This window comes from Notamacropus eugenii, chromosome 3, assembly GCF_028372415.1.
Source record: "Notamacropus eugenii isolate mMacEug1 chromosome 3, mMacEug1.pri_v2, whole genome shotgun sequence".
Classification (NCBI taxonomy): Eukaryota; Metazoa; Chordata; class Mammalia; order Diprotodontia; family Macropodidae; genus Notamacropus; species Notamacropus eugenii.
In genome coordinates this window covers 167,846,791-167,872,450 of record NC_092874.1, presented here as the reverse complement: position 1 = coordinate 167,872,450, position 25,660 = coordinate 167,846,791, and the positions used below count along the sequence as shown (strand labels likewise).

The 25,660-nt window shown below is 38.7% G+C and overlaps 1 protein-coding gene across 7 annotated transcripts in view; it reads right to left on the bottom strand.

Annotated features, from left to right (window-relative positions):
• FRMD4A (FERM domain containing 4A) overlaps positions 1-25,660 on the bottom strand; it is a 547,164-nt gene that overhangs the window by 185,015 nt on the left and 336,489 nt on the right. For all 7 annotated transcript variants that reach the window (XM_072653270.1, XM_072653269.1, XM_072653267.1 and 4 more), the window contains one exon: positions 9,236-9,330. In XM_072653270.1, the coding sequence (XP_072509371.1) occupies positions 9,236-9,330 (95 nt within the window). The remainder of the gene's footprint in view (positions 1-9,235; positions 9,331-25,660) is intronic.

Below are 25,660 nucleotides of genomic sequence, written 5' to 3'. Positions count from 1 at the left end.
CCTGATTAGGTGGTTTGAAAGTCATTCTTGATGTGAATGTGTCCAGGCTCAGAAGTCCCTGGGTTTAACGAGTGGAGGTCACTGGTAGTAAGGGGAGCTTCTGCACTTGAGAACACGACCACCACCAATGACAAGAGGGGGGCCTGATATGCCAGGAGACATTTGACTTTGAGGAAGACAGTGAAGAGTTAAGATGAAATATAAAATATATAGCCCAGTAAACTTCTGCTCCTTGTTTAGTTAAGTATCTGTTTCCCAGAAGATTATAACATTAGTTATAAATTAAGTTTCTGGATCCTGTTTTAAGTCACCCTGTCAATATAAGCTGTGAGTCTTTTATATCTTTTTACATTTGTATGTGGGAAATAAATACCCATTCTATATCTGGTTCACGTTGCACACTGAATATTTCTCCCTTTGGAAAGAACTAAATGTTAGTCGAAACCTAAGCTTTAAATGATTTGGTCACAGGTCACTGGGGTAGAGGTATAATGAGATGAAGAGGGAGAGAAACGGAGCCATCTCCTTCACTTCCCCATATTTAGAGGCCAGAGTCCTCCAGGACTGGCTCCTGTCAGACTGTCTCTGGGTCCAGTGCAGGAGCGGAGAAGGGAGTAAGGGTAGAGCCCTTGTGGATTCAGAAGCAATTGTTAATATTAGGAATGGAAAGAAATTTAATGAACACTTGGCCTTCTCACTGGAGTATAAGGAGTGGTCTGCTAAGTGGAATCCTCCTTATAGCTTCTTCTACCAAAGGAAAAAAATAAAGACCACTTCAAGTCCTTTTATTTTTTTAATGACACTTTAATTTTTTGATGGAAATAGTTTATTTCTTATGAAATGTTTGTTCAGAAAAACAAGATAACATGAAACTGTTGTGGACATTGTTGTATCTTTAGCTGTAAATTCAGGGCTTCTAAAGTTCTTTGGTTTTGTTAACATGACAGCTCTCTCCACCAACACGGAATGCAACTCTTCTGTAACATAGGATAGATAGTCTCTGAGAGTTACTGAAGTTGGAAAATTTATCAAACCTGGGCTGTTCCTGGTTCACTACCTTGTGTTTTAATGCTGTTGATGAGACTCTACACTAATAGCTAGGTATAATAAAATAACAACAATAAGAGAAAAAGTTGGAGACGGAGGTCAAAGTTCTCCTAAGGGTGTTCTAGGTATAAAACAGATACACAAAGAGAGAGCCAAATGATCTCAGTTTACCTAATGAAACCCTTGAGCATGAAGAATTCAAATAGTTACTTTTAAGATATATGTGTAAACATCTGTGTACACATATGAGATTGTATATATTCTAGGGGGGAAGATTAGACTCAGATTTTCTAACTCTTGGCCTGTGGTATTTCACTGTATTTCTACCTTGATAGCTCATTCATTGACTTCAAGGGACCATTAGATTTTTAAGCCTCTCTAAAACACAAAAATATCAATATAATTATTAATGTTCATTGGATATGACTCTAATGCTGTTCAGAGAAAGTCTGAGAGAACTGAGTTAAAAGATGAGTTCAAGGCCTTGATAATCTGATTGTAAGATCCTAGCTTTAGAGCTGAGAGAGACCCCAGAGTCCACTCATATTATAGATGAGAGAAACTTGGACCCATAGATCTTAGTTACTTGTACCAGTTTAAACAGGTAGTCAGGATCAGCAGTGGCATTTGAACCTAGGTACTGTGACTGACAAGAAGTCTTTCCCCATCCTCCTTAATCTTAGTGCCCGCCCTCTGACATTACCTGCCATTTATCCTTTTTACATCTTGTTTATTCACGCTTGTTCGCATGTTTTCTTTTCTATTAGACTATGAACTCCTTTGAGAGCAGAGGCCAGTTTGCCTTTCTTTGTAAATCCAGTTCTTAGCACTATGCTTGGTACCTGGTAGTTGCTCAAATAAATGAATGTTAGTTGACTGGCTAACTACAGACAATGCTCTTTCCATGCACCAAGATGGTTATCTGACAACCTTGAGACCCAGTTTCCTCATCCATAAAATGGGGATGGTAATAATTATACTACCTAATTCACTGAATTGTTGTGATCATCAATTATGATAATATATATATGTACAAATCATTATGTAAAAATAGGCAATTATTATTGAGAATCAGTTCCATAAGTAGGATCTCTTTCTCCTTACCTTCTACCTAAGCATAATAATATAATAAGTATATGTAATAAGCATATTAAATATATGTATACACACACATACATAAAGAAGAAGAGGAAAGGCAGACAATAAACTCTAACATAGTACCTACTATGTGTCAGGCACTATGATAAGTGTTTTTTTCAACAACTATCTCATGTGAGCCTCATAACAACCCTGCAAGATAGATGTTATTATCTCTAGTTTACAAAAGAGGAAACAGAGGCTAAATGGTTTGTTCAAGGTCACACAGCTAAGGCTCCATGTCTAAGAATCAGCACTCTATCCACTGCATTATCAGCTGCCTCTCAAGAGAAGGAAGAGAAAAAAGAACTCCCAGTGATATAGGACTTTAAGGTTTTGAAAGTCTTTTCTTCCCAACAAACCTGCAAGGTAGGTAAGAATCATTACTCCATTACTGATAGTGGTTAAAGAATGAGAGGAGTATATTGAAGGAAAAGTTCTGAAGCCAAACTCTTTTTCTCTTCATTTACCTTAGTAAATAAAAGAGTTGTGGAAAAGCACTTTTCTGATCGTTAAATACGAGGTCCTGTTATTTTCTATAATGTCTGACATTCTAATGTGAGTTGTCTCTGGGGCAGTAATGAATGTTGAATGCCATATTACCAGAAGAAGCTATTAAGACACAGGCACAGAGATTGTTGCTCTTGATTTTCTCCTCAAAGTCTCCTGATACAGTATTTCTAATGAATGGAAATCCCAAACCTATTTCTAAATAAATTACTCTCCTGGAGCTGCATTTTTATTGTTATTTCTTCCTTCATTGGAAAATTGCCTTTCAAGTTCCTTGCTTTAAAATTTTGCAAAACAACTCACCAAACTCATCTACTCCTTCCTTCTATTCTCTAACTATTCATTTAAAAAGATCTATTGTAGGGTCACCCAAATGTAAAATTCAAAGATATTTTTAAAATAAAAAAAATACTGTTGATTTTAAGATTCAAATCAGAATTTAAAAATATACCACAATGTAAAACATTTAAACTTGGAAGTGTCAACGAGTATAATTCTGCTAAAATATCAAGAACTGCCTGACATTTAAAAAACAATAGTATTTATTTACCTCTTACCTGACAAGTACATATTAGAGTCTGAAAGAAGAAGAAGACTCTGTCCCTTACCTCAGGGAGGTCACAATTTAGCAGAGAAATCTGGTAGACTGCAATGCATGAATTGTGGGGCCTCTTGGAGTTTGGGACCATCCCAATGAGCTCCTGCTGTCTAGGCTAAAGCTTGACCAAGGTACTCTAAGCTTATGAGAAAACTTAAAGTGAAGGATGTTACCAGGTGGAGGAAGAGTGTTTATGTGGAACAAATTACAGGAGTGAGTACGTTGATTGTTTATAGTTTTTGTTCTTTTAAAAAAACAATAGTTGACTTTGTCTTTTTTTATAAAAATTACATATTGACCCAGAATTGTTTGCTTGAGTGAGATTTTAAGAATCCACAGTATTAGTCAGATTTTAAGAATCTGAGCATTGGCCAGACTCTTAAAGAATCTGAGCATTTGTGGTGCTTGTATTGACAAGCAGCCAGAATAAATCTGAGCATTTTAACGGAGGCAAGATGGACCTTTTAAACAGAAGACTGTAGGAAAATCTGGATGTGATCTAGGAGTGGTCAAGCAGTAAGGGAACAGAGAAGGGATCTAGATGGAATTAAGGAGGGGCAGTTTAGGATGGAACCAGGTACAGATAAAGAGGACCACAATTAAAGGATTAACTGGGAAGGGCCAGGTGCCCCAGGTAAATGCCAGGGACCTGGGACAAGAGGGAAAGTCCAGGGGCTTTTCCTTTTTGGGGTCCAGATTCCATCCCCATAAGTAGGAGTGGGGGGCTAGGTACCCCTGAATATAAAAATGTAGGCCACTCTCCACACAGGATGGATCTGAGAACATGGACAAGAATTGCACAGGATGAGAAGGCATACACATAGATTGCTGTCTTTACCACCAAAGTGGTGGTTTCACCCACACCAAAGAATTTACAGATACACAGAAGTGTTAAAGAAACACTTTACTCTATATACCTTTTGTTTCTACTCTCTCAAAACCCAGAAAATCCTTCATTAACACTGAAAGAAAATCTAAAACATTTCATCTAAAGAACTGTGCAGACCTAATACAACATGACAACATATTATGGTAGGAGTCCTTAAGTCATTTTTCTTGTCATCTACTCCTAATAGTCTGGTGAAACCTGATGCAGTATAGACCTTGGAAACCCTCCCCCCACCTCCTAACTTCCCCTGAACTTTCTCACATGGCCCTGGCTTTCTCTTGAGACTCATTTCAGTATAATCCTTCTAACTGCCCTTTCATCGTGGCCCACATTGCGCCTGGCCCCACAGTAGACCACCACTCCTTGATTCCATCTAGATTCCTTCCCTGTTACTTCCCAGTCACCCCAAAGCTATTGGGCACTCCTTGATCACATCCAGATCTTCCTACAGTCTGTATATAAGGTCCATCTTGCCCCCCATTAAATTGTTCAGATTCAGTCTGGCCTGCTTGTCAATACAAGTTTCACAAATGCTCAGATTCTTAAAATCTCGCCCCACCCCAGCTGGTGTTCCTTGTCTTTGGCTGAAAGAAAGTTTGAGCTGAATTCATTCGAGGCAGGACCTGCATCGTTTGCTGTGGAATTCTGGGGTTCCCAACACCCTAGACCTAAAACAAAACCTATGAACCCTTTCCCTGAATATATTTTTAAATTCCTATGTGAAGGAAATATTAAATTTCAGTTATAGGTCAGTGAAAACAATTCCATTCCTATCCAAGTTTACAGACCTGCTGAAATCTTCTCAAAGACTCTAGCACATTGGGGGTCCATGGACCTCAGGTTAAGAACCCCTGATGTAAAGAGTATGAAGAGAAAGAAGGACATAGCCTTGTTCCAATGAGAAAACATGTGTGTGTAATAAATATTTTACATACAACACTTACACAAACACACACACGTGTCTAAGCATATACATAAATATACATTTTATTTATTTCACTTAAATGCACACATTCCAGTTCCCTAGAAAGCATAATATGGTCAAGGGACTTTGCTACAGTGGGAATAAAAAAAAAAAGTCAGAGAGGGCAGTTGAGACTAGTTCCAGCAGGGTGGTCAGTGATGTCCACAAAGATGACTGGGTAAAATCTAACGATAGCCAGACCCTGAAAGCAAAATCTCTCCATTAGAAAGTAGAAAAAGGAAGAGCTCAGCTTAGTGGCAAGGCTATCCGGAGGGCAAATGCCCGCTGGCCCTCTGGAGTTGTCCAACCACCTGATGTTTTTCTGTACCACCATCTCTCCCTGTCTACCTGCCCGACTCCTCTCATTCTCCCTTGACCTCCTGTTTCTCTCCAGGTGCCTGAAACTGTCTGTTTCCCAGGGGTGAGTAGGGTGCACCTGCTTGTTCTTATTCAGTAGCTATTTTTGAACAGCACCTCCTTTATCATCTGCTTTGTCCTCCTGGCTGCCTCCTGGCTGCTTGCCATTGCTGCTCTCGGGGAAACCTCTCACATAGTCTCCAGTGAGCTTAGCAGACACTTTCCCTGGTTGGTGCCAGTTGGATAGCTTATGGTCTGTCGCCATAGGTCCTTCAGGGAGCGGCTACTGATTTACTGAAAGTCAGTCAGTCAGTCAGTGAACATGCATTTTATTAAGTGCTTACTATGTTCAAGGCATCATGCTAAGCCCTGAAGATACAAAGAAAAGAAAAACAATCTCTACTCTCAAGGAAGATGTATCCCAATAGTACATGCATCATACATAAAGAGTACATTAAAGTAATCTGAAAGGAAAAGACATTAGAAGCTGGAGGGCACAAGAAAGGGCACTTCAAAGCTGGGATTTGAGATGTCTTAAAGAGGAACAAGGACACAGAGGTGGAGGCAATAGGGAAGAGCATTTGATTAACTGATAAATATAAGAAATAATATCTTAATAAACGATATCTATCATATTAATAATTAACAACAAATCAAACAATAAAAATTTATTAAGCACCTATTATGTGCTAGGCACTGTGCCAGAAAGCATGGGGGGCAGCCAGTGCAAAAGAACAGAACCTGGAAATGGAATATCATGTTTGAGAATATGGCCAGTGCAGTCATATCCTGGGTAACAGACTAGAGAAAGGCATAGGGAGGTTGGAAATGTAGGAAGGGGCCAGGGAATAATTGATGGGGTACAAACTCTGGGGACCTTCTTGAACTCTCCTTAAATCTTCCCACTTAATCTGGCTTTTCATACCTGAATTTGTTATGCTTAACCTAGCCTGGCCCTCCATAGTCTGTTACCTCTGGATTGCCCCACCTGCTTCCCACCCAATCCCTCCATTGTCTGATACCTCCCAATTGCCTCCATCTGTTTCCCACCCTTGATCAGTCACCCCAGTCACATTAAGATCCTCCTTGGACTCTAGACCCTCCCTAAACCCCTCCTCCCGACACCCTGGAATACTAGACCACCCCCAGATCCCTCCCACAATCCTTCTACATATAAGTTCAGTTTCACCTCCATGAAGGTGCTCAGATTCAATCTAGCTCACTTGTACAAGTGTCACAAATGGTGAGGCTTCTTAAGAGTCAACCCAATATGGCAAATCTTTAATAAATTGATTTCTTTGGCTGTAAGAAGACTTGGGTTGAAATCATTTTGGGCAGGACCCAGGGTTAGTATTTTGGGGTCCCAAGCACCCCAGACCTTCCTTATGCTTCCCTGACCTCAACCCAAGGATCTGTGGATGCTAAAGAGGAGCTGATCTGTGATCCCAGATGAAAGAGGAAATCAGTAGAGCTCTTTGAGCAGCAAGGTGACAGATCCACACTTTAGAAAAATCACTTTGGTGGCGTGGAGGATGGGAGTGGAGAGAACCATGAGGCAGAGAGACCAGTTGGATTAAATAAAAGTAATATGCGCAAAGCATTTTGCAAACCTTAAAGCCCTATCTAAAACTTTGTTTTGTTACTTTTACTATATTTATTAACTTATTTATTGCTATTATTAATATTAATGATCAGCGGAACCGATGAAATCACTAAACAAGAGAGTAAGAGTTGAAAAAGAAGAAGGCTCAGGGCAGAACCCTGAGGGAAACTAGGCTTTGAGGGTATGACAAGGATGATGAACTAGCAAAGGTGACAGAGGAGTCAGATGGATGAGCAGGGAATCAAAGGAGAGTTTGATCACCAAAAACTAGCGATGTGTCTGTCTCATGTATTCATCCTTGACCCCTATACATGCACACGCAATCCACCACATATTCATAGCCAAAGTTTGACAATGACAAGGAATATTAACTTCTATCCTTAATGGGAACAGAGAGATAAATGAAGCATATTTAATAGCTACCATATGTGCCAGTAATAGGACACTATGAAAGAAAAGAGTCAGAACTAGGATTATGTAAAATAGGGCAAAATACAGAACTGGAAAAGGGGAATACAAGAAAGCATGCTGCCTTATTTGTAATGTTTATATATAATAACTAATTATTATATATGATAATTATAATATAAATATTTCTGAGGAATATTAGTCATTTAGCATTCATCAAGCACTGTGCTAGGCATAGGGGTAAGTGCTGGGGAAAGAAAAACAAAAGAGAAACAATACCTGTCCTTAAAGTGCTCACTTTTACAAATATTACTCTTTATGAATACATATATTTTTAATGCCAGAAAATTCTACTTTGTGTGTCAAATAGATATTCATTTACGATTATTAAAAAATCATATGTGTTTTCATGAAGTTTCAGAGCCTCCCCTGATCAGGAGCACAAAGGGTACACAATTTTCAGATACTATCTGTAAGAGGATGAACTTCACTATTTGTCCCTTCTCCCTTCACTCTATGATGTCTCTTAATTTTTCCCTTAAAAAAAATCTCCTTACCTTAAAACTAAAATTCTTCCTTTTGACCAAAATGGCAGGTACATTCAACATGTACCAGTTATTTTTTTTCTTTTTTGGGGCCAAGATTGCCACTTTAATTCTTTTATTCTTATTTTCTCAAAACGGAAGTTAAATTATTGAACTATAGTACAAAGGTTTTTTTGAATAGTAAAACTCACGTGAAAAATATCAACAATGGGAGGATAATTAGTTGGAATGTTTTCTAACTTTTTAAAAAAGCAGTACAATAGAAAAATAGCCTACACCATAGGCCTCCCATTTATTTTTTAAAAGAAAGGGAAGAAAATATTTGAAAGCAATCATTCTAGATGTATGTCAGGGAGATGTACACAGAAGCAAATTCATGTTCCGAACTTTTGTTCAAGCTCTTAAGATTTTAAAACATAGAAATGAAGCATGAAGATACTTAAATTAAGGGAAAAACCAAATCTTCTACTTGGGTGCCTATGTGGAAATTTTTCAGATTGAAATCAATTTATCATATACCAATATATTTAGAAGAAAGCCACAATCTTATTAAAGGAACATTTGTGTTGCCGATCACAATTTCAGAGGAGAGAAGCAAAAAGTCCTTTAAAAACCCAAAGTTCTCTGCAGTAGTAGAATGATGTATGTTTTTTATTTCTTATATTCTCTAATTGAGTTTAGATAGATTGTTTTCAGTTTCCATTTATCATCAGTGTTGCTTCCCATTCTCAATATTGTTCCAACATGCAAGAAAATATCTAATTTCCAAAACAAATTTTTAAAAATTTAACTTTAAAAACAAGCCCACATATTTTGCTTAAACCTAATTTTTATAACCATTTCAGTTCTAAATTTAATACACTTGACCATGAATGTCTTTTCAGAAATGGTTAATTTAGAAAAAATTAATACATCAACAACCATTTACCAACATGGCTATCAGGCACAAGAAACATAACACAGAAATAATCAAATATTATTGCCCAAATTAAATCCTTTGGCTAAATTAATTATGCTCAATTCTTACCATGATTTTGAATATTGGAATGCAGAGCAAGAGTGATCCAACCCTATTGACTACAAATGATTCCTGTCAACTTCTGATAGGCCAGAGAGGGCTATCTTAGAAACATTATATTATCATTTATGGCTTTAGATGTTGCTTCATGGCACTTACGTCTCATCTGTGAATGCTATTCCAAAGTATTCCTTTTCCTTCAGGTTGAAGTGAGATGCCACTAGATCAAGCAGTTCCTTGGCCAAAAGCTTGGGCTGAAGGAGAACAAAGGGGAGAAATAAAAAAAAAATGGTGACATGAGAACAATTGTCCTAAACGCCCCCCCCCCCCATACCCTGCTTTATTACTATATATATTATTTTTCCCTGGGGGGAGGGGGGTCTCAAAAATCCATATCAATATAATTTCTTGAATTCTCAATGAAATATCCCAGTGGTATAGACTAGAATATAGAGAAGTACTCTGAGACACAAAGAAGAAAGCTAACTAGTCTCAAAGGGTAAAAAAAAGACTCACTGTCAGAATTAGCACCAAGATCTGGTGCTTCACTCTCCCAGATCCTGCTCTTTCCATGTTTTAGACCTCTCTAATCTAAGGTGTTAAAATCTTTATATTTTCTATGTTTTACATGATTGCACATAAATAACCTATCGTCTCAGAGAGGGGATTGGGGGAGGGAGAGAAAGAGGGAGAAAATCTGGAACCCAAAATTTTACAAAAAACAAATGTTATAAATTGTCTTTACATGTAATTGGAAAAAATAGAATACTATTTTAAAAAATCTTTATATTCTCTTCCTACTCCACACCATGAAGAAGGTGCTATGGAATAGATTCAATCTATCTTCCACATTTGTACATTACCAAAGTCATTCCACATGCCTGAAATGCACCCACTCATCTGTGCTTATCATAATCCCTAATGTCATTCAAGACTCAGCTCTGATACCACCTCTTTTGTGAAGGATCTCCTCATTTGTTCCTGTTCTCAATTTTCTGATTCCCATTCTTCTTGTATATATGCTATATCACTCAGTAGGAAGTAAACTCATTGAAATAATGCATGACCTCATTTTTGTCTTTGTATTCCCAGAACCTAAGACAGTGCCTCATCCATAGAAGGTGCTTGTAATGTTTGTAGGGCTGAGGTGAAGGAATTGGCAAGGTATCTTAATTATCATGAGGATGATGAAGTAAAGCATTCCATTAAATGACAGTGAGCATCAAAGCCAAGCTAGGACAAGATTTTAGTTCACTCATTATCCATCCCCCTCAAGCTGCTTTATATTAAAATTCACAACTGTTTCTCTCGAATCAAAATATTCCTAATCTAGTGTATTTCTGTTGGATCTGTGGGACATCTCTTGATTTTAGACTGTTACAGATGTCTACAAGAATTAACAGTAGTCATACTTGTGTTTCACTGTTTAAACTCGGTGAGAAGTAGTTCTGTGGAGTGAGTGGGAGTCAGTAAGACTTGAGTTCTGATCTGGCCTCAGACACTTACAGCGGTGTGACCCCGGGTAACTCACTTTCATCTCTTTCTGCCTCAGATTTCTTATCTATATAAAGTGGGAATAATAAGAGTATCGAGCTCCTAGGGTTGTTGTGAAGATAAAATGAGATAATGTTATTGAAGTCCCTTGCAAACCCTAAAGTGCTGTATAAACTCAAGTTATTACTATTGCATATTATATATACTATTATTTATCATTATTATTACTGTCACCAACAAACTCCAAATGCACTAAGCCAGAGACAGTGGAAAAAGAGATTTCTGATGGAGACACCTGTATCTAAGGGACTTAGCAGTGGGTCTTAAAAAAAAAAATAGATCAAAAAATGCATAGACAATGTAATTAATTACTCAGGAAAGCTCTTTAGGTTTCCCCAAGCTCAGGGCTAGGTAATGCAGTGGACAGAGTGCAGGCCTGGAGTCAGGAAGACCTGAGTTCAAATCTGGTCTTAGACACTTATTAGCTGTGTGACCCTGGGCAAGTCACTTAGCCCTGTTTATCTCAATTTCCTCATCTGTAAACTGAGCTAGAGAAGAAAATGGCAAATGACTCCAGTAACTTTACCAAGAAAACCCCAAACTGTGTCATAAAGAGTTAGACATGATTGAAATGACAGAACAGCAACAAAGCTCAGGGTGGGGCAGGAGAGCTCTAAGGGAAGAAAAAATATTTTTGCACTGTGGCTATGTAAAAAATATCAACTCTGGTGGGTTAATCTTGCTTTTTTGAAATTCAGGATTAGGTGAATAGACCACATCTGAGAATGCAATTACCATAAAGAATGTAAAAATAAAGAGGAAAAAGCAGATACCTCAGTTCTATGGTGTCTGTACAGCAGCTTCACTAATAATTTGTCCTATTTTTGCAGAAGCAGGAGGAGATATTTTGCCCTTTGCTGTCATCCCTCTAGGCAGAAGGGATAGCAGTGTCTCAGTTCCAATGACTAGTACTTTACTGAATGAAAACAACTTGATCCATTCCTTGTGAAAATGCCTTCTGGCTCTTTGAAGGTAGTGCTTCCATCTTGTAATAAATGTGTTTTTGTTTCCAAGAGGTGTAGCCAGTAGATGTTATGCTGACAAATCAGGATCTGCCTCTGATATATAATACTTCCTTTCACACCTAGTTTTAGAAAAGTAATCTTTACGATCAATAAGGTTTTTGTGCCAAGATGCCAGGATGCCAGGAATTAGTGTTGGAAGGGAAATGAAGAAACCTGATCCAATCACTTAACAAATGAGAAGACAAGAGGCTCAGAGAGGTTAAGTCGTCTACTGTAAAATATTTAATATACAGAATATGACCATAAAGTCATAATGCTATAGGGTGTTAGAGGTAGAAAGGACCTTAGAGATTATCTCATGCAATCCCATCCATTTACTGATGAAAAAGTGGAAACCTACTGAGCTGAAGCAACTTGCCCCAAGGTCATACAACTAGAGACTATCAAACAGTATAAGGACAAGATCCCAAGTCCCTTGACTTTCAAGTCTTTTTTGTTTCCTAAAAACAAATGGATATTTCCCTTCAATGATACACTCTTGGGAGGCTGTCCACTCATTTCAGTGATGTTGCTGCTGTATAGACATTTTAGAATTACTCATTTGGGGGCTACATAGTCTGGGTCCTCTTCTCTCTCTTTCTACATTACCTTTCTTAGTAATCACGTTGTTTCCTATGAGTTCAATTACCATCTTTATGCAAATGACCCCCAAATCTACATATCTAACCCTCATCTCTCTTCTGAGCTCTAGCCCTATATTGCTTCCCAGATGCCTCAGAATTGTGTTAAAATCAACATGCTTGAAACAAAACTCATATATTTTCTCCTCCCATTCACTTTTTCCCTAATTTCTCTACTTTTGTCCATGGCACCGCCATTCTTCCAGTCAACCAAGTATGCAACCTAAGAGTCATCTTAGACACTTTCTTATTCATCACCCCTCATACATAATAAATTGCCAAATTTTGTCAATTCCACCCTCTTGACATGTCTGTTATCATCTCCTTTCCACTCATATGGCCACTGTTCTAGGTTAGGCTCTTACCATTTTTCACCTCGACTACTGCCAAAGGCTCTCAATGGGTCTTCTTGTATCCAATCTTCCCTCTCCCACATTTACCTACAGCTGCCAAAGTGATGGTTCTGAAGCAAAGGTCTGACTTTATTGCTCCACTACTCAAGAAACTTCAATAGTTTCCTACCACTTTACCCTTGTGCAGGGTGTCCCCCATGCCGGAAACACTCTCCCTTCTTGCCTCTTCCTCATGAAATCATTAGATTCTTTTACAATTCTGTTCAGGTGCCACCTCCATCAAGAAGTCTTTCTTAATTTGTTAAGTTTTTATCTTCTCTCCCCTCCAAATTATCTTTATTTATTTTGCATATACCCAATATTTGCTTGTCTATGACCATTTTGTCTCTGATGATAGACTTAGCTCCTTGAGGACACAGACTGTCTAGCTTTTGCATCTGTAATTTCAGTATTGAGCACAGTTCCTTATATATAGCAGATGCTTAATCAATATTTGATTCTTTCATTCATTCATTCATTCATTCATTCATCACACTGTTGGAGACATTCTTAGTATTTTAGTATCTCTTTAATCCTACCATTCCTTTCTTTTCCTTGCTGCCACCACAAGCCAGGCTGTCATTCATTTTCAATTAAGTAAGTGTACTTGCTTTCAGTCTCACCCACTCTAATCCTTAGTATACTGTTGTCAGTGATCTTCCCAAATTTTAACCCTGATTGTGTAACTCCCATACTAAAACAAATCTGCAAAGTCTCCTACTACCTATAGAATAAAGTCCAAACTCTATTACAAAGCATTAAAGTCATCAAGAATTCATGTCTCCAGACTTAATGCACAAGTATTCTTTATTCACTCACAAGATACACATGGCAAACTGGATTCCCTGGACATTTACCGGAAACATCCTACTTTTCTGCCTCCATGACTTTGCTCATGCTCTTGCCTGCAACATTTCAAGGTCCTGCTCAGTTAGCTGTCTCTCACTTGAAGCCTCCTCTGATACCCTCCCATGGAAGAGATTTCTCTCTTCTCTGAAATTCTAAAGTACTTTGTTTGACTTGGTTTTTTTCTTAATAGCCATTAGCTTATCATTTGTTCACTTATTATCTCCTCTACTAAATTGTAAATCTTAGGGGAAGCAGGACACCAGTCTTATTTATCTTTGTATCCTCCAAATACCTATCCCTTGTGTTTATATCAAGTATCACTACTTTGTCATAGATAATCTTCCAATGACTCCCTTCTGATTCCAAAACAGATTGCATTTCCTCCATAACTCAATAGATTAGAGTTTCTTAATCTTTTTGGGTCACCCCTTTGGCAGTCTGGTGAAGGCAATGGAGTTTTTGGAAAGTGTTTTCAGTGAATAAAATCAAATACATAGGATTGGAAAGGAAGCCACTTAGACTAAAATACAGTTATCAAAATATATTTAAAACAATTCAATGTTCCCAAGATAAGAACAACTGCAATGAATGGTTTTGAGGTCTCATGTAAAAAAAAAAAAACCAAAAAACTCACTCCCCTGTGGACAACCTGGAAATGAACTCTTTCTGAACTTAGCTAGTGTGGTCTTTGAATGACAGACAATTTGCTGCTGGAACCAATACTGTGTCCTTTCCAACCTGGACAAATCTGCCAGGGTTAGTGTTCCACTGCCATAGACTTTGAGAATCTAGTTACCAAAATGAGACTTCAGGTGGTCTTGCTCATGTAACCACAAAATACATGTTTGCTGAATGGATGAATAAATGAATGAATGAATATCTTCTGTGATGACAGCTACTTGTTCTTTGAGGATGGATTAGATTTTTGGAAATATCTAAAAGTCATTTGGTGACAAGGATGATATAAAGGGGGGCAGGTAAGTGGTATAATGGATAGAGTGCCTGGCATGGAGTCAGGAGGACCTGAGTTCAAATCGGATCTCAGACCCTTATTAGCTGTGTGACCTCGAGTAAGTTATTTAACCCAGTTTGCCTCAGTTTCCTCATCTGTACCATGAGCTGGACAAGGAAATAGAAAACCACTCCAGTATCTTTGCCAAGACAACCTCAAATGGGGTCACAAAGGGTAGGATATGACTAGACAACAACAAATGTGGTGAAAAAGGTGGATGACCAATATGGACAACCTAGTTTTGGTATAAATAAATAAATAAATAAGGGGTAGATAGTTACATAGACTACATGCTTGTAGTCTACTATGGGAGGCTAAAGTTAGTGGATCTCCTGAACTCAGGAGCACTAAAGTACAGCCAGGGTTAAAGCCAATCAGGTATCCACAATAAGTCAATACCAGTATGATGACTGTGCCTCCCTCCCCATTCAGGTTGTCTAAGGAAGGGCCAACTGGTCCAGGTCAAAAATCAAGCAGATTAGAGCTTCTTTGCTAATCAATGGTGGTTCTAAGCCCATAAATGGACTGCTGTACTTCTAACCTGGGTAATACAGGGTGACTTAGCCTCAAAAAAAAAAATTTTTTTTAAGTGTGACTTTAAGTAATAAGACACTTTTCTAGTATGAATCATAAGTTGGCTGTGAACTAAATTCCCAAAATGTCTTGGGCCAAGACATAATCATTTGAATAAAAGTATTATCATCCCAAAGTCACAGTTAGTTAAAGCACAGTAACACATGAAATAAAGGCCAACATTTATTTCATTGCATAGGAGAAAAAAAGAACAAATAGCATAAAAAGCTCAAGGAGTCAGGAGAACTGAATTTCTAATTCTCTATATTATAGTAAAAGTTACTTAAATGAAATTTCAGTCCTGTTGGCTTCTTGCCTTCTAAATTATTGCTATATCTATATGGCAAATAATTCTCTAATTAAACTGTCTATTTCCTTAGCTTCATAGTTTCATAGATTTAGACCTGGAAGGACCTCAAAATCATCAAATCCAATCCCTTTATTTTACACAATTTTATAAGTGACTTGCCTAAGACCACACAGAAAGTAAATGACAGGGTGGGATTTGTACCCAGGTCCTTTGGTTCTAAACCCAGTACAAATTTTTATACTATCTGCCTCACCACTATAAGCTTGATGAGGAGAAACCTAGACTTATCATTTCCAACCCATAGATGGGGAAAATGAAAGGAGAAAGAGAGAGAGACACACAAGGAGACGGTAAGAAACACAGAGACAGAGAGAGACAGAGAAACAAGAGTGAGAAGAGAGATTGACTCAGGATCTCTACAAAGTAGGACCTCATTCTCTAAAATCCCAATTTTAGAGCCTTAGATGAGAAGTTGAGAAAGTTGCCATTTCTAATTCTCTGCATCATGAGAGTGAGTTGCTTAAGTTTTCAGTCCCTTAACTTCCTACCTTCCAAATTAAAATAATATACCATTTGGATCACCAAGAGGTGGCGGTGATTATTGAATTACATTGTTTCTAAAGTTCTTTAAACTTGTTCAGAGAAAGTTGCAGACTAAGCACAAAGCACAATACTCTTAGAATACTTGGAGAGGATGTTTATAGAATCCTGATGATTATAATTTGCCACTTACGTTGAACTGTAAACAAGCATGCAGCTTTGTAGGGATCAGGCCAGGAGCCAGGCCAGCAATGAGATCCTGTCCTAGAGAGATAACAACCTCATGGACAATTATACCTCACAGGACATACTGGGGCAGGGAACAGGGATGAAGACCCAGAGCAAGATGGGTCACTGTGTGACTTTAGGTTGACAGCTAGCCTGTTTAGATCATTTAGCCCAGTTCTTTCTGCCTTAGTCTATATCCTTCTTTGTCCACTCCACACCTCTTCTCTTCTCTGAGCCTTTTTCAGAGCTTTCTAGACTTGAAAATAATTTTCCTCCTGAATTTGCCAAACTCACTCTTCTTATAAATCTTCCCCTTAAAAATAGCTCTTTTTAAGGAAACTCCCTCATAATCTCAGCATGGAGAGGTTCGATGAGTCTAACAAAGAGTCTCCATAATGCAAAAAACTTCTCAGCCAAGAACCTGGCTGGCAGGGATGTGCAGGGAAAAAGCCGGAAGCAGCAACCACAGCTATTTGGCACTAACTCATATCTCTAACCTCTAATGCATCCAATTCCACTTTCTCTGACAGATATTCAGATTGAGAACTAGCAGGAACTTTAGAGATCATATAGTTCAATCCCCTCATTTTTAAGGGAATGAAGGCCCAGGAGGTGAAGTGACTTGCCTCATGCCCCTTAGGTGGTAGATAGTAGAGGAGAAATTTTAACCCAGACCCAGTGGCCCAGTTTTATCATCCGTTGATCTTCAAAATAGTTCAAATCTTGCCTTAGGCAGTGACTATGTGACCCTGGACTAGTCATTTACATTTTTCAGCCTTAGTTTCCTCTTTTGTAAAATCATGTTAATAAGAGAATCTACTTCACAGAGTTGTAAGGATCAAATGAGATGACATACACACACACATGCACACACACAGAACCTTGCAAACTTTCAAGTGCTACATAAATGCTAGTTATTATTTTTATCATTACTATTATACACACATAAAACTGTGCTTGGTCAGAGTGGTTTCTTTATTACTTCTGAAGATACTATGCTTATCTCCCCCTTCTTCCTTTATTTATTATTCTTTTTCTTTTCTATCAAAGCCCAACTTTATTTCCATCTCTTCTCCAAAGCCTTCCTTGATCACCCCGGCCCACAAAGATCTCTTTTCTCCATCTGAATAGTACAGAAGAAAAACAAAATACACTGGATTTGGAGTAGGAGGACCTAGGTCATACCCGAGCTCTGTTACCTAGATGTCTTTGGGTAAATCATTCCTCTCTGGGCCTCATTTATACAATTAGGGTGTTGGGCTAGAAAACTCAACATCCCTTGTATCTATGACAATATGACCTATGATACTTAAGGCAAGAGAAACTGTGACATATGAATGAAATGGCAGGTTCCTGTGCTTTAAGAAATGATGAATAGAATCACAGAAAGACATATATTAATGATGCAAAGTGAAGAACTGTCTGAGTCATTTGTATTCGGTGACCTAATGCTCTACAATTCTGGCTTTAATGCAGCGTGAGTGCAATCCTGAGGGTTAAAAAAAATCACTGTGGCTTGTTTTGCCGTTTTCCCGAGGGAACTTGCCAATATAGCGTATGTCCAGGTCTTTACAAATATCTATGACAGGACATTTAGCTCCTGGGTGAACATCCAGGTCACAATACACATTTCAGGTACTGGACAACCTTTATTGTAGCCCATAGAAAGAATTCACACAAAACAAGAAGTGACAGTGGCCCACAAATAGTCATGGCAATTATCTTTTCCCTTTCTTGTAAAGTCTACCCTCCTTCAGGGAGCTTTACAGTCCTCCACACGCATAACCCTACCATGTGGTTTGGACTCCCTAGTAAAAGAATGAATTTGGGCTGGTTAACCAGAAATCCTCTACCTTCAACATTCAGGTAGGTGCCACACCCTCACTGACCTAAATAGGCTTCAGGTCATATAGAACTACCCTAAGTGTTTGCTCTCTCCTAAAAGGACAAGCTCTCCAATTAGAGGGTACTTGCCCTCTGGTATTTCCTACTTATCCTGTATTTAGCTAGTTTATACTTATTGGTTTGCATGTTTTCTCCATTAAGTTGTGAACTCCTTGGGAGCAGGGACTTTGGCCTTTCTTTAAGTCCCCAGTTCTTAGCACAGTGCTTTGCATATAGTAGGTGTTTAATAAATGCTTATTGATTGAGTGAAGTTCTCTGAGGGTAGTTTCTAAGGCTTTTTTGTTCTTCCATAATGCCCATATCAGTGCTTCTTACCTATAAAGAATCACAGAATCTGAGAGTTGGTAGGGACATCTGTGCTCGTCAACATCTAGCAGAAAGGGAGTCTCACTAGAATATAGCCAACCAGCGGACGTGTAGGGGATCCTCCAAGAAGGGGGCCCAGCCACTTACAGAGGCAGCACGTTCCAGGTTTGGATAGCTCATCACTCATGTATTTTACCTGTTTTTGCTTTCACTTTCTTCCTTAATGTGCCTTTTTGCAGCTTTTACCAGTTGTTCCTGTTCCTGTCTTCTGTGGCCACAGAAACAAATCTAATACCTCCTGCAAATATGTGAAGGCTGCCATTTTCCTTTTTATCCCCAGTCTTTTTTTTTTTTTTTTTTTTTTACAAACTAAATATTCCCAGTTTCTTCAACCAACTGTCATGTCATATGGATTTGAGGTCCTTCTGGACACTTCTTAGCTTCTCCAATCCCTCTTAAGTCGTGGGCCTTAGAACTGAACACAACACCCCAGTTAAAGTCCACCCTAGGCAGAGCACATAGTAGGACTATCACCACCCTATTCTAAGAAGCCATGCCCTTCCTTATAAGAACTGAATATCTGTGAATGAAAGGAAGAAAATTAGTTTGCATTTCAAAGCCCCCTATTTGCAATTTGTTTTGTTTATCAAGCTCATTTCCTATCCAGTCCAGAAATCTAAGCCATAGCTAGGGGAGGTGAAGAAGCCTTTTGCTGGGAGAACAACCACAGTGGGAATTAGAACTCTGGGTCCCTGACTCCCAAGCCAGTCCTCCTGCCCTTCGGCCTTTCTCACAGTTTCTAAAGCAAGGACATTCCAACTCCTGAATTCATTAAAAAAATCAAACAACTTCCATCTGTGGTTGGAAATGAATTACAGCTGTGTTCCACTAACAATTCACTGAATCCTTATCATCAAGAATGCGTGTGTGCGTATATATGTATGTATACACATATACACACATCCGCTTAGTTCTCGTTTTACCAAGACACAGACACACTGACACACAGAAGGATGACAAGACATTGTCTGTGTAGCTATTTTACAACTTGAGATTTCTAGGCTATGCATTTTCCAACATCTGGCACATCCCTGGACTGGGCAGGTGAGTGTCTGCCCTCTGGAAAGAGCCACAGACTGGGTGCTTTTGACTACGACTGGAGGTCTCAGAAGCACCAATCCAGCACTGGATATTAATATGGGTTCCAAAGCAGCGCATCTCTTTGCTCCCCAAAAGGTTTTCCTTTATTAAACCCTGGGATGAATGGAAGAGAAAGGAGGAGATACAAATTGTTTTGAATAAATGATGTCTGAGCTCACTTTTCCTTTGAAACCAGTGTGGACTATTGTGATTCCTGGGAGCAGCTGGGAGTCTGGCCTGTTACCCACCATCACCCTAGGGGCTTCTGTAATAAGCAGAGCAAATGCTCATTGGCTGTTCATCATTTCTGGGGAGGGGAATCATGTGATTAAGTGAAGGGCATGAGATCATGCTATCTGGCCAAAGTGGGCCTTAGCCCTTAGCCCTTTCCCCTTTTCCTTTGCACTTTCTATTCTTCCTAATTGGTTGAGACCAGATTTTCTTCCTGTTTCTATGCCCCCCCCCCCCCTTTCTTTTGTTATATTGCAGAAAATAAGGCAAAGAGTTGGGTTTCTAGAATTCTTAACATACCAATAACTGAAGTAATCATCAGGCCACAGTAGGAATTTGCACTTGTTTATATTTCAGGGAGATATAAGCAAAAAACAATGAGTCCTTCTTGGCCACCCAGCATCCTTGATGGGGGTATGTGATCCTGAAATTAAGGTCTCTGCAGTTTCGTTATGGCAACTCAGTCTGCTCTTTTTATACAGAGGAATGGACCAAGAAGAAATGATATAACCACATTGTCAGAAATATACTTAACATGGGGCAAGGAGGGCAGCACATTTCTTACAGTGTGGTTACAGCTCCCTGGGGACAGTTCTAACCAAGATGCACCTGAATCCATCAGTGGTTACAAGCTTTATCCTTTATCCCTAGTTAAAAGGATTGAAAACAAATTCATAGTGAGATGGACTGCCATTTTGGAAATTAAACAAACCAACAAAAAACAGTTATCTCAGGGGCCAAACAGGCTGACATGAATTTTCTGTCCCAAGTGGCAAGGAGTGGTTAGAGGTTGTCTTTTATTGTAACTCCAATACACTTTATTTAAAGTCTGAAAAAATTATCTATTTCTAGAAACTCTAAAGAAAGAGTGAGGTGGAGTTAGCAATTATTACACTGCTCCAAGTAGGAGAAGTGGAATATAGACTAGAGAGAGGAACTTTAGGAAGGCTGGGGGAAGGCAGTGGTGACTTCTGAATTCCATTCAGAGAATCATAGAAAAATAAGAATTAGATCTAAGGAAAGAGGCTTAGAAATTATTCAATTCAATCTCCTCGATTTTAATTTGAGGGAACTGAAGTCCAGAATTAGAACAGCAAAGTGTGACATGCCCCAAATCACATAAGTAGTAAAATAGTAAAGGGCAGCTAGGTGATGAAGTGAATAGAGTGCTGGGCCTGGAGTAAGGAAGACTGATCTTACATCTTACATCAGACACTTATTAGTTGCACGACCCTGGAAAGTCATTTAATCCTGTTTGCCTCCGTTTCCTCAGTTGTAAAATCAGCTAGAGAAGGAAATGGCAAAGCACTCCAATACTTTTGCCAATAAAACCCCAACTAGGGATCAAGAAGAGTCAGACATGACTAAAAAATGACTGAACAGCAAAGTAAGATAGTAACTTTTTACTATATAAATTTTTGTTGTTCCCAGTTTTTTCAGTAATGTCACTATATTGATAACTGAAGGAAAACAGCTTGGTTTCAAACTAACCTCTGTGTGTTTGTATGTGCGTGTATGTGTATGGGTGTGTGTACATATACATACATATATGCACAATTCTAGACCTGTATGATAAACACAAACTATTAGTATTCTGGAAGAAATGTCACACTTGAGATGAGAAATTCAAGGTCATTACATCTGACCCAAATTTGGGTTCCCCTTAATTTCTCCTATCATATAACTGAAGGCAAGTGCTCCTTGACGAGTCTAAATATTCAAAGTAGGGTAAAAGATCATTTCTTTTGAACCATGGATGCCCATCATCCAAATACTGCATCTGTCTTAAAGCCTAGCTTTGCCACTGAAGTATGAAAAACCAGAGGGATGAGATTTAGACTGGTTTCCATTTTTAATGCTTCTCTATTTCCCTTCCTCCCACTCTCTCTCTTTTCTAAACTCTTGCTTCCCTTGTTTTACTAAGGTACAATCTAGATTCAGCTTTCAGGGAACCAGGAGGGTGATTTTAATCTGAATAATGCCCACTGGGAAAGCTTTGACAGACATATATAATGATTACTCCTCCAAGAAATGCAAAATGTTTTTGTCATTCAGAGGAAAAAAAGCCTGCTTTACCCCTTATCCACACTTGGGAATAGAAAAGGGTAGGCAGATGTTCATTAGGGACTGACTTCTGATTAACATAGTAACCTAGACATATATCAGTCTGCTCAGGAGAATGTTATATGGTCTGCCCATCCAGGGTTGCTCTGTCTGTAGGGACTTTGCATTAATGAGAGATCTCTATACCTTGGTAAGGGAAAACAATAAAAAAAAAATTAGTCCTAGGTTTCACAGTGCCAGGTGGGGAGGCCTAGCGGTTTGTAAATATATACTTTCATATATTCTTACTAGAGCATCTGGCATAGAGTAAGGAGTTAATCAATATTGTTGTTGTTTTTTAATGGAGATATGGTATGGTTCTAGGAATTCTGTAGCTTGTTTTTCACCCTAGTCATTCTCTGCTGGTGGAGAGGTAACCATCTTAATTGCGCACAGAAAGAAAGCCTGGGTGGCCTGCTCCGTCTCTTAAGATCAGACTTTTTCTTACAGTGAGTTTGGAAGTAAATTACTCTTTAGGAAAAAACTATTCAAGTACTGGGAAGTGAATTGTCTTTACCAGGAGGCCGCAGGTGAATGAAATGGTATCTCATCCTGTTGTCCTGGTATTAATATTAATATTAAATATATTAATGGTATCTCATCCTATTGCCCAGGTCTTAGGTACTAGTTTTATTATAGCATTTTCCATAGTTAAGCACTAGTCTTGGAGTCACAAGTTCTGGGTGATTTGGGGCAAGTCACTATAGCTATCTGACTCTCAGTGTCCTCATCTGTAAAATGCACTTCTTAAACTTCAGGTTGTGACCCCAAATGGGGGCCACAAAAAAATCTGGCAACAATAAAAGGTTTCTGAATGTGCAATGACCAAAAATTAATTAAAAATCAAACATAATGAATCTGAGGTGTTTCTGGCAACACTTGCCTGCCTGTGTTCCATCATGCAACTTCACTGCAGCCTTGGTTCTGAACACAAAGTATGGACACTTCACACCCCGATGCCCTCAGGTCATGCCAACAAACAGAAAAGAAGTCATAAGTGGAAAAAGTTTAAGAAGCCCTGGAATAGATGAACTGCTCTGAAATTCTGTGATTCTGTGGTTAATATTAATAAGTTGCTATTTGATGCCTGTGGAAATTAAGCAGGTAGTATGTAATATTCGATAAGTCATATGATGCTTCCAGAACACAAAGAGTAGTGATTTTTAAGGGGAACTGGTGTTTACAGACAATGTTGCCTACATGGTTCAAAAGACTTGGAAAAGAGTCAAATCTTTAGGACCAAGAGATATATTATTAGGAGTGCCTATCAAATCCTTGAATGTCCATCAATAAATAAAGAAAGAGTGAGACTTAGGGGAGGCTTAAGCCTAGATCTTCCTATCTAATCATCTGTGATTTGCTTAGACCTCAAGTTATGTGTAGAGTGTCTATGTAGCACCTCTGCATGGTGGGTACTCAATGAATATTAAAGCACCATCATGTGGAAGAGAAAATGTTCACTTCTACCACCTGGATTTGGTGGGAGTTAGGGAAGAGGAAATATACCAGGGAAAAAATACTGGTGATGCAATTTTACTTGAAAGGAGAAACATCCAAGAAAAACACAAACAGCTGCCTTAAAAGTTTAACCGAATGGAGTACATACAACTCATTTTATAGAGGCTAGCTTGGTTCCACTTGGTCAAAGAGCATAGAACTATGATTAAGTAGGTGGAAGATAAGAAAGACATTTTTAGGCTTCATATAAGGAAGACCTAGTAGTAGAATTACTTAAAAGTGGACTGGACTGTCTTAGAAGGCAGTAGATCTTCTTCCCCAGACCTCTTTGAGTAGAAGCAGGATGACCACTAGTTGGCAAAGATGCAGAGAATAATTTGGAAGTCCTCCAAATTTGAGATTCTGTGATTATAACCTTTCCAGAGTTAACAGGCCTTTTCAAACTCCTTGGATATGCTCAGTAGTATTTACCTCCATATACCACAACAATTCCCCTTTAATGCTCCTTTCCCTAATCTTGGTTCTTAGTAGATTTTGAACTGATCTAATAGGACACAAGGAGGAAAAAGCTCTTTACTCAGCTCAGTGATCTGCCCAGAAATGAAACTCATTTCCTGTTTTTCTTTTTAGAAATCTACATTTTAATTTTGAGATTTTCCCCCCCCCCACCCCCCCCGGGTCCTCTCCCTCAACTGTTCACTATGTATGGCTCTTGCAAAGCACTGCTTGGCAGGTAAAAATACATGCTAGAGAAAGAAAATCTACTATGCTGATGATGTCATTTTCAATAGAATTAAAATGGCACTCTCACTGGGGCCAGAGCTTAATGAAAAACTGTACAGATCCCGGGTTTCCTAGGAGGCTAAGAAGAGAAGACCAATTTTTGGCAGAAACTTTTTTTCTGAATGGCAGTTTTCATTAAGGTCAGGCAAAAGAAAAAAAAGGCATCATAGGGAGAACCTCCTCTCTTATACTACACTAATTAAATGAATGAAAACAGATGGTGTTACAGTGCAGTTGACTAGTCTACAGAAAAGAATTGTGGGCACATGCATACACATTTAAAAAAAATTATTTATACCCTGCCTATTTCCAAAAGGATTTGAGACAGCTTAGAAAATTAAAAATAATGTACAATAGGGCAATTAAGGACAAAAACAGAGGAGCACAGGGCGTAAGTAGATGCTACCAAGCACTTGAGATGAGTTAATTACTACTGTTGGGCATGGAATTTGTCTTAAGTTTCCTGGCAGCTAAAGAAAAAAAGGAAACATTTTGGATTGCATAGCATTGTCTGACAAAAGAAAGCATACCCATTTGTCCTGCATAGACAAACTCTTTCCTTAAACTAAGCTCAAGGAGGAATTTATCATGTGATTACATTTATAGGAATCATCAGGTAATATAAAGGAGAATCAGATTCCCAATTCTCCAACTCTGGTTTTACACAAAAGATACTGAGATGCTTCAAAAATGAACAAATCTTTTATCTATGCTACTAAAACGCATGCTTATATATATTTGGCATTCTACCTGTTTCTGCTCCAGAGGCAGATTTAAAGGCAATCCCCTCAACCCCAGCGTAGAAGGGCTTGAGGAAAGGCATCCTGTTGGGTATTTACATATGAGTTTGGTTAGAATTTTTTGAACCTGTGAATTGCTAGGACTTAGAATGTCAGGTAACTTAGCACAAAGATTTTTGTCCTTATTTATGAACCCAAACCATGTGAGAAAAGAAAAATGTTGCTATTCAGGCAACTTCATACCATCTCCTGCAAATTGATAAAGTGAAAGGAAAGAATGCATAAGAAATTCTGTGAAAGCATGTAACCAGACCACCTGCAATAAACGAACTAGGATCAAAATGTGCTGACTGGTTCAAGGTTCTCACAGTTTGACACGAAGAAGAGGGATGATCACTGTGTCTCAACTTTTTTAGTTTGGGCACATACAGAAATTTATAAATTTGCAAAGGTGACTCACATACATGCCTACTGATGAAAAGGGTTCCTTCAGTGCATCCAGCATACCCTGGAGGAGTTTACAATCTAAGAACTACTTTCCCAGAAACTCTGCAGGGTGGAATTCCAGTCCTTGGCTTTCTCAGGAACTAAACCTAGGTGGGTTCTTATCTGCTCCAGAACCTAATATTAACAAGAAAAGAAGTAGCTACTTCACCTAGCCTTACTGGAGAATCTGAGGAAAACAAGTGTTAAGATTTCTGTTATCAAAGACTACTCAGACACCAGGCACGTAGGTGCTAGAAACCCCTCTAGGAGAAGGACCTCAAGCACTAGACCCAAGCCAGGAGACAAATTCATCCTCCACGTGTGGGGTA